Here is a 10,146-nt window from a genome sequence, read left to right as displayed (position 1 = left end):
ACATAGCAATACTTTCACGGGCATCGCTATAACATCTAGAAACTCGGGGACGAGATATTTCCTGGATGGGGAGGATTTAATCATATAAAATACTAGTCGCAATAAACCGCTCGGCTAGAGAGAGCTTCTCGTTAGCTCCATCGGTTGAGTGTCAGATTAGTAAGTCAGGGGTCCCGGGGTCGAATCCTAACGTGAGGCATTGAAATAAATTGCGATTAAAATGTAATAATGTAATGTTCATTGTAAACCGAAATACTAGGGAAATAAAATATGACAAGACGAATGTAGCTTATTGCTTTGCTTTTCATATTTTATAAAACAGTATTACATGTACTAAGTTCAAGAAATAAATAGTGACTACCTATTTACAACTTTCTATTCGCTTCCAATTTGTCTCAATTTATCTATCATTAATACTATTATTTTCTTAATTTATCTTCTGTTCCCGGTAAAATACTTTTATTATCTCAATTTATCCTCTGTTTCCGGGATCATTATGGTAGTGTCTACATTTGAACTTGATGCAGAATGTAGTAAATCAATAAACACTTTTTTCTTGTTTTGCTTTTGAAATTTTTCACAAGAGAAATCCTATTATATGACACCAAACGCCAATAATGCTTAAGGTGAACATTTGTAAACTTGCATAAATGTGCAAAAAACAAAAATAGATACAACTATTCATGATTAAGGTGATATGATAATTATTTCTATGTAATTTACAGAATTTTCTTCGACGGAGCTATTTACAAGAATGAGTGCGTTTGTTACTCTAACTTTGTGTTGCTTGTTTGGTGGTAGTTTGGCCGGTACTGGTGAGTACTGAAAAGGCATATAGGACAATGACATTCAAGAGGTAAACAAAACAGACATATGGCTATTAATTAATGACGGGTTAGACGACTGTATTTAATGTATATGCATATGTCATCATATGTCAGCCCTACATATGGTACATACACTTGTTTAACAAATAAATGTTTCGTTCGCGTATTAAGATGGGCGTCTATTAGTAATCAGATTCAAGTGTATTTTATCATCGAAATGAACGACAGCAATAACTGTTTTCCGTTGATTAAAATAATACACAACAATTTGTTGTAATCTGCTGCTGTTCAAGTATTGTTTCTATCAAATATATATCACATTTCACGCATTTATTGTCTTATGTCAAAATATTTGTTTGTTTTTTTTATCCAGGACTGTCAGATGCAAACATTGATGCATTCATATCAGCTCCAAAGGAAGTTCTTTCTTATCATGGAATATATGATAACTCGGATGTGAATGTCATTGCAGACCAAAAGCAAGATATCGGATATACTGCACGAAAGAGGCGTGATTTGGCATATACTGCTGACAAAAGACGAGAACTTGGGTATACAGCTCGAAAGAGAAGGGATCTCGCTAGTGATGCAGACATAAAGCAAGGTCGCGGATATACTGCACGAAAGAGGCGTGATTTGGCATATACTGCTGACAAAAGACGAGAACTTGGGTATACTGCACGAAAGAGGAGGGATCTCGCTAGTGACGCAGACAAAAAGCAAGATATCGGATACACTGCTCTAAAGAGACGTGATTTGGCATATACTGCTGACAAAAGACGAGAACTTTGGTATACTGCACGAAAGAGGAGGGATCTCGCTAGTGATGCAGACATAAAGCATGGTGGCGGATATACTGCACGAAAGAGGCGTGATTTGGCATATACTGCTGACAAAAGACGAGAACTTGGGTATACAGCAAGAAAGAGGAAGGACCTCGCTAATGATGCAGATTAAACGAAAGATATCTGATAAACTGCAAGAAAGAGGCCTGATTTGGCTACAAATGGTGAATAGCTATTTTATTTGGCAACATACAGTAATGATTACAATTGCTGGTATTACAAGTAGCATTAAGAAGTACAGGTTAAAAAAAATAAATTGCACAGATATATATATATATAAATGTACATATACCATTGACTAGTAATTGACTGAATTGCAACAAACGAATAAGTTATTGTACAGAGATTTTTTTTATCACATATCAATGTTTAAACATCAATAAAAAGTTGAAAATATCACTATTGTATGTTTTAACTTAAAGGAGTTGTTGCTTGGTGGCCCATGACTGATTTTTTTTTAAATTTTTTAGCTTAAACCAAGAAATGAGCCTAAATGAAACCGTACGTGTTTTATTCAAGATATAATGTTTGCAAGCTCCATCAACGTTTTGCTTCCACCGTTAAATACCTCTTAATGATCCTTTCTAATGATGTATAACATCATACTATTCATCATGTCATTTTTTTGTAAATCACATTGATATTTCAATTGTATTGTTACAATAAGAATAAACATTCCATAAACCTTGAGTACCCAAAAATGTTGACATTCAAAAATAACTTCACAGCTTCATAGCTCTCTCTCTGTCTCTCTCTGTCTCTCTGTCTCTCTGTCTCTCTCTCATATGATTGCTGCACTGATAATTCACTAGATATGCCACTTTTTAAAATTCTTTTACTGTATGCCCTTTAAAATGTGTACTAAATATCAAAGTACTGAAAAGACTAATTAACAAAGTCAACAAAAGACAGTGGGAAGGCTTCTTGTTTATCTCCGTATCTTATCATTAAGTACCCAAAAGACATGTAGTTGTGCATGCAAAGTTTTTTAGGGGTTTCCCATATTCAAGATGGCCGCATAACCTCTGATTTTGACACACAAACAATTAAACTTGTAAATTTGGCAGCCAAATCCTGACTTCTGATTGGTCAAAATTTTAATATTATTCAATTTTCACATCACTTCTTTTATACTTCTATAACAGCTGCAAGGGATATGACTGTATGGGCATTGGAGAGACCTAGTTCAATTATCAAGGTTGGTGGTACAAAAGTTTCTATTCACCAGGTTATGAACATTTTGTAACCACATTGCCAATGCTACTACATGGAAACTGCTTTTGGTTTTCCTCAAGGCGCCCTCATCAGCCCAATCATGTTGGATGAAAATGATGAAAAAACAAATAAATATGTTTGTATTGTGTTTTTTCCTGCATATCTTTTTAGATTAAGGAATACAATCGTGTTGCTTCGTTGAGATTTACAATTTTATATGATAAATGGGAAACCCTGTTAATAATACAGATGCATATGAGCATAAGCTCATATGGCGTCATACTTACTTAAAATAAATATCAATTTCAAAAATAAGAAATGCCCATTTTTATAATTGTTATTCCTATTCAGGTATGTGTTTTTGCATATAATGTCTACATAGAATGCAAATTATTATGTAAAAATCTAAAGACGAGTATGTATGCTACTAAAAAATATCAGTGAATGCTATATAACGAGTTAAGGGTGAGTGTTTTAATATAATTTGTTTGGTTTAGTGAAGGGCTGCTTTAAATCATTTTATATCGTTAAAGCACCCTATCATATGTAACACCTTATATGAGAACGATCTATTCAAAATATCATTTTGAAATAGCAGGAAACTTTAATTATCAAAAATAAAGATGGGTGCCTATCGGTCATGGTGTTATGTTTGTTGTACGATTTGACCATGCACTCTCAGTGCTTTGATATTCAGTCAAAAATTAGGGAGTAGGCGAAAAGAAAGTCCAAAATCCAGTAATTCACAAACACGTTTTTTATGATGAAACGGTAGCTATCTAAAAATAACTCTAAGCAAGAAATTTTTAGGTTACTCAACTAGTAACTACACTGTTTTTCCATTGTTTGCGCAAATTTGATGATTTTTTAGGGAGAAAGTATGCTATTATAATACAGTATGTGCTGAAAACATATAACATATAGCCGATTGTCATATAGAATTTTTAAGGTCATTATGTATGCTATTTAGCTGTGTAACTGGAATGTGATTTTGATAATTTTCTTATGACTTATCTCAGGTAAAATGTCTACAGGATTCTGTTTTTTCCCTAGTATCGATGTATTTGAATCTTATTGTATTGTTTTTTATTATTTCTATCATTTCTTTTCTATTAACGTTGAAACATTATCCAACAGAACGGCAAATCGGAATATGATTATTGTAAACAACGTGTATTTATAACATTTGAGATTAAATGACTTGATTTCAATATAACACAATAAAAATGATAATTTGTCTCATACAATATTCAACAGAAACCTATTTATTTCCCTATGTATTATTCATACGTTGATATCGTTAATGTGTGTCTTTACGACCACTATCCAGGAAATCGACCAGCGGATAAGAAGACAATTCATACATAGTTCAATACAACTTGTATGAACACGCAAACGCTTTTTAGATTTAATGTGATGTTTATGTAAAGTAAATGATGTATTCATATAAGTTATTGCTACATCATACTTCAATAATTGTCTTACCATCATGGCGGTGAGGAGTCCTTATGTTATGTTTAACAAAATGAAACACTCATGAGATAAGTCCACTTGCATCGTGACATTAGCTTAGACTAAGCATATATGTTTGTTATCTAAAGTTTTCTTTTCTCTTGTATATTTTCTTTAGTGAATTCCATATTTATATTCCATTAATGGACAGGATTTCTCAATATTAGCAACTATTCAATTTGTGCGATTTTCAAATCTCATTCCTGAATTCCTGAGATATGATTGAGATAATAATAATAATGTTAACACTATTAGAGAAATAATAATAATATGAACACTATAAGAGAAACAATAACAAGAAAACATCAACATGTCAACATATTGAGCCCACTTGACAAACTCGTTTTTTTATTATTGAAAATAAGTCATTTACTAAGCTACCTGCTGCTCTCTGATTAAGACTTGCTAAAAGAAAAATTAATGATGCGAATCATCTGTTAGATCATGTTCAAGTTTCATAAACAATACAACAAAAATTGAAAACGAAGTTTTTTTTGTAATCTTTAAAAGTTAATTACTATGATGTTGACAGTGATATAGCCATGTGCTATTGAAAACCGGATGGTTGTTCTCTATACTTGGTTTGGAACAATTCACAGTGATCTTATCTAATTCTTCAGTCAAATGTGATTGTTGGAAATCATGAAAATAAGGTATGCTTCCTAGGGTTTATTATCAAGTCTTTGTATGGATCATTTACAACGTACCAGTTCTGACTAGAAGGAATAATGGTTGGATAATAAGAAAAAGGGGTATTATAAAAACACAAATATTTAGGTCATCTTAACAAAGGATCAGGGTGTCTATAACCATTATGTTTGGTCTGTCGCTTTGCGTTGTCAGCACCGTGCTGTCCACCTTCCGAACACTTTTTTACGTTCTATACTTGTGAAGTCTCATCACTGGCATTCAGCTTAAATTTGTTTGGTACGATCATGTGTTTGTTCTTACATGGTCGGTATGATCGCCATCTTAAAAAAACAATTAACTTCTCTGATTCCAACGGTGCAATTAAAGTGGAAAGTATCGATAATAAGGAAAACTATCACACATTGTTGCTATATTTTTGCACCCTCGCTAAAGCTATGATAAGTCTAACAAGAAGGTCATTTTGAAATATCATTGCGCAATTATGATTTTCCTTAAAAACACATAGTTCACAAAATAGGATCCAGTGCAACATTTCTAGAAATAACATTGAAATGATTCTGACCAGGAACTGTTACAAATTCTCAGATAACCGACATGACAACCATTATGAAACATTCATGTCTCCGGTTTCACTGGTGATATTTTGCTAAAACTGAGAATGTTAAGAAAGTGAAACGAAAAGTTTGCTGTTGTTTGCTACAATACTCAGAATTTGCTAATTGCTTGATATTGCGTCTACTATCAGTACTATTAATTAACTTTATTTATCGATCTTCATAGCCAGATTAACGTTACTTTGTACACGCTGGTAAAATATTAATTGATATAGACACAGAAGTGCGATATTTGAACTAAATGAAAAACGGCGATAAATTATTTTGCAAATTTTTCTTATGTTTACATCTCGTCAGACTATTTTCGACCTTAGTGTACAGAGATTTATAGTACAGCCTAAAACGTTGATCGATTCCGTAATGTCTCGTACACTACGTGCGTCTGTGCTGCAGCCAGTCTTCTACTGACGATAAAAATCTGTTCAGTTTATAATTTATTAGTTGAACTTTTTAATGAAGCAATTTGGGTCATTTTGGGGGGCCAAAAATGATGGAATAAATATAGTGAATTCGGGAGTTTTCATCGATGAGTTTTGGACAATTGATGATAGTGTGTTTACCCATGATTATTATTAAACGAGGAAGGGCAAAATACATTATAGTCAAGGGAAGGTTAAAAGGCCTATATTTTGGTATGAAATAGGGCCTTGTGATTTTTTTACGGCTACAGGATTTAATGGATATAAACCTCCCATTCCTTCACAATCAGATAGATCATTTCTGAACAACAAATGGTCAGTTTTGAATGAGGACATTTTTTGTGGTTCAAGCTATTTAAGATTTTTAGACAGGGGTTTATTGGGAAAATATGATAATTTACCATTGGTTGTAAATCCATTAACTGTATATTTACAAAAAGAAGAGAAGGTATTAGATTAGAAATCGGTTAATAGAAACACCCTGTCAAATGTGAGGATGACTTTAATGTATTTAGAACAAATTCGACATACATTCAGCAAATCATTGTGTGAACATTTACGGTCCCCATATTAAATATCGTGAGTTTTCTTCGTTAATGGATGGAAAGGTCGTTTATTTCAAATTTAGATTTTTACCGTTTGATTTATCAACAGCTCCGTAATTTTTTTTCGGAAATAACATAGCCACTGGTAAATGGAGAGGTGAGGGCTGTGACGATGGATTTATGTGTAGTTCTCCTGCCTCTCTCACTCAATTGGTTAAAATTTGGTTTTATACCCAAAGGAGAAACATTGTAGGTTACTAACACAAGAATTGGAATGTTTAAGTTGATATATATATTGCAGTCCGTAGAGTTGAAAAGGCTTTGGTAACAGTAGAGATAACGAGTACAGGTTGTGAAAGTTGCTTGTTTCGTAGAGTAGATAGTTTCTGCTATGAAGGTAGTACATTTAATAGGGAATCTATCGCAGAATATGACTACATACCCTTCCATGGATGTACATACAACTTACAGTTGGAATTCTTATATCAAATTGTCAAATGAGAGTATCGTACAATTTCAATTTTGAAAACAGATTTTACGTAAACTAGATTTCAGACAATCACGTGACAGTGGTTTATTCCAAGATAGCCTATAGCGATGCTAGCGTCACGAGTTTTGCTGGCTATGAAGATAATACAGTTGAGAGTGTAACTCATGGGATGTGGTCTATCAAGGGAGAGAGTTGGTAGCTGTGTTGAGGGTTTTACTTTCGTTGAAGGATAAATTATAGGATTTCAGGTTAAAGTCGTTTTCTGCAACACGGGAGTGTGCAGTATAGTTCAAGAAGGTTCTATAATGAAAGGCGAGTTGTAAGATGTCGCGATCGAAATTGATCGAGTTTGTGTTTTTGAAATGATGTACCTAGAAGTCTGAATGACTGAGTTGACATTATATCTCGTAATGTAGACAGAGATGATAGGAGTATATCATTAATGAACTGCGAAGTTCATGTTGTATTTTTCTCAAGACCAACGGAATTCATCATCCCATGAAATCGACATAAGCAAAATTCAATCCTTTCATTTTCATCTACTTTCGTTTCCTGTCATCATATCGTCTTACGTCATACAAGCAAATAGTCTATCATTTGAAGACAGATTATTGTGACAGGTTGAAATATATTTCAGCGTGGTTACTTCATATTAAGTGAAACTTAAATAAGAACAAAATGTAATATATTTTGCGTCTAGACGTGGTGCGCCGGTTCGCAAACGAAGCGGTGCCGGCCATTTTTTCACAGGCACCGAAGCGGCGAACAAGAAATATTATGCTTCACATCTTTTATAACGTAACGTTACAGTTATTAACTGTTGAATTAAATTTTTATTTTTGATGTTTTTAAATCTCATACTTGTGGTATATTGCGAGTCAAGTAGAAGTTGGGGAGTTTTCTCTCCTTACCTAGTATTTTATTCATACGCCATTGCAATGTTAATCTGGTCAAATTCAATGGTAAATGAAACAGATCACATTTGGTAGGTTCATTGAGTCTGATCTGGGTAGAACTTGATTTTGAAATAGATTGGTTTGTTTAAGTCATAACACTAGGAAAGCTGTGCTTTATTAACGATAAAGAGAAAAGTGAATTTATATTGAATTGGGCTGGGGAATTTGGACTCTTCGTTCAGCCCATTTTCTTGATATCCAGAGTGTTACGACAGATTGTGCGTACGCATGCGTCAGGTGTACTGGTTGCACCTATGTGGAGATGCCACTTGCATGTAATACTTGTATAGTTTCAATACAAAAGAGCCAATATGTTAAACTGTGTTCACCTTTATACATACATTTCTAGAGAGTTTCGGTGGGGAGATCAATTAATTGCCCCACCTCCGGACAAGCTGACCTAATTACTGGAACTTTTTTAGTGATCTCGATCTGTGAATATAAGCAAAGTTAACAATAGTGGACATTCCAGGTGAAAAAAATATTTTATTACTCCGGTATGATTTTAGGCTACACGTTATCGATAACACCTATACATGTATAAAGTTATTTGACTTTCATTATACAAACCGCAAATTCCCTAGTCCAATGGCTAATGTTTTTTTTACAGTTTTTTTTACCGTGGTTTCCTGATATATTTGATTTAAATCTCCTACTGGCTCTGTAGTAGCGGTAAATATTCTAAAGGCTGGTAAACTGAAAATGGTTCGGCTTGCAGTGAAGAATGTACCTATATAACTATTGGTATGTTGAGCGATATATTTAATTTCCTCAACATGGCAGGAAACATTAAAACGTTGTCTTTATATGGTATGCGGGATTCCTGGGAAGTGAAGAGTTGTTAAATATTAAATGGTGCGATATTGTAACTGATTCAACATGTATGTGAGTGTTTATAGAATCATATAAAACTGACAAGTATCAAGACTATGCATGGATTGTGATTCCCGGGACAGAGGCCAAGCTGTGTCTGGTTGTAAATATTGAAACTTATTTTGAATGGCTTACTGTTAATGAAAGTAATGATGTACACTTAATGTGCAATTTGAATGCTTTGAAATATAAGTTAAAGAGTGATAAAGAGTGATGTCTGGTACTATGCAAAACGTAGGTGATTTATCAAAGTATTGTTTATATTTTTTTAGGTTCTAGGGGTGGGGGTGGGGGTGGGGCTGAGGGTGGGAGGGGGTTACTGCAACTTCTTATCGAGACATTAGCAATAAACTCTTTGAACGTCATAGCAGGTGGGTTAATGAAACGTTAAACATGGTTATGTAAAATATTTTAGAGAGAAATCGCTGCTTTCTCAATCTTCATTCTTATAAACATATGTTCTACTGTATTTTCTTTTTCTCTTAGATTTATCGTCGTGAACTAATGCTTGTTACCAATAAATAAGTATCAAGTTATCTTTACAAGAGTTGGTTTTTCCTATGAGAATTGATGCAGTGACTAAGGGAATAAAGTGTTCTGTCATTACTATATTATATATAAACAAAAGAAGAAATGTTTTGTTTTTACATCCGGTTTTCAACATGTTTATCTTAAATTTCCCATTTGACGGACTACAAATAGTCTTGATGGTACATTTATAGAACATGCTAATCTTCCGATTAATAATAATGAACTGTACTACCGACAAGTTGCACTAGAGTGCAATACAATGTTTTATCGAAGATGCGATATTCATGACGCTGAAGGTGGTTTTTTGTGTGTAGAAAATACACAATTCAAATGGTACATGATATCAAAAAGTAATAACAGCGATTTCTATCACCTTCGAACCATAAATTATCGTATCGATTAAAACAAAGTCTCATAATTGTTTAATTTCTTTCTTATCACTGTGTATCTGCACTGTTATTGACACACCTTAACATGGTTGGATACGTCCGTGTTTGTTGATCTAATTAACCATTAATTAATTCTATTTGTGTAATAATATACATCTTTCTGTATAAGGAAAGTATTCCTAATGGTCTGTATATCGGAACTCTTTTGTACTTGAAGTAATATCTGGTAGTTCAAGCGTCATGCGAGTGATTTCAAAGGTTAATATTCCTCATTAGTAT

The 10,146-nt window shown here is 33.5% G+C and overlaps 1 protein-coding gene across 1 annotated transcript; it reads left to right on the top strand.

Moving 5' to 3' along the window:
• The first annotated feature begins 754 nt into the window (after window positions 1-754).
• LOC132561206 (uncharacterized) lies at window positions 755-1,784 on the top strand. The gene is made up of 2 exons (XM_060225937.1): window positions 755-815; window positions 1,201-1,784. The coding sequence occupies exons 1-2, from the start codon at window positions 755-757 to the stop codon at window positions 1,782-1,784; spliced, it is 645 nt and encodes a 214-aa protein (XP_060081920.1).
• Window positions 1,785-10,146: the final 8,362 nt, after the last annotated feature.

The sequence above is a fragment of the Ylistrum balloti genome, unplaced genomic scaffold (assembly GCF_031769215.1).
Source record: "Ylistrum balloti isolate Yb309-2 unplaced genomic scaffold, AGI_CSIRO_Ybal_v1 Utg371178, whole genome shotgun sequence".
NCBI lineage: Eukaryota > Metazoa > Mollusca > Bivalvia > Pectinida > Pectinidae > Ylistrum > Ylistrum balloti.
The sequence above is the reverse complement of the archived record's forward strand: the minus strand, read 5'-3'. Positions and strand labels throughout refer to the sequence as shown.

Bases quoted from the DNA above. Each gene is read 5' to 3' on its own strand.
- LOC132561206 (XM_060225937.1), top strand. From the start codon at position 755: ATGAGTGCGTTTGTTACTCTAACTTTGTGTTGCTTGTTTGGTGGTAGT. The intron at 816-1,200 runs GTGAGTACTGAA...TTTTTTATCCAG, and splicing joins TGGTAGTTTGGCCGGTACTG to GACTGTCAGATGCAAACATT.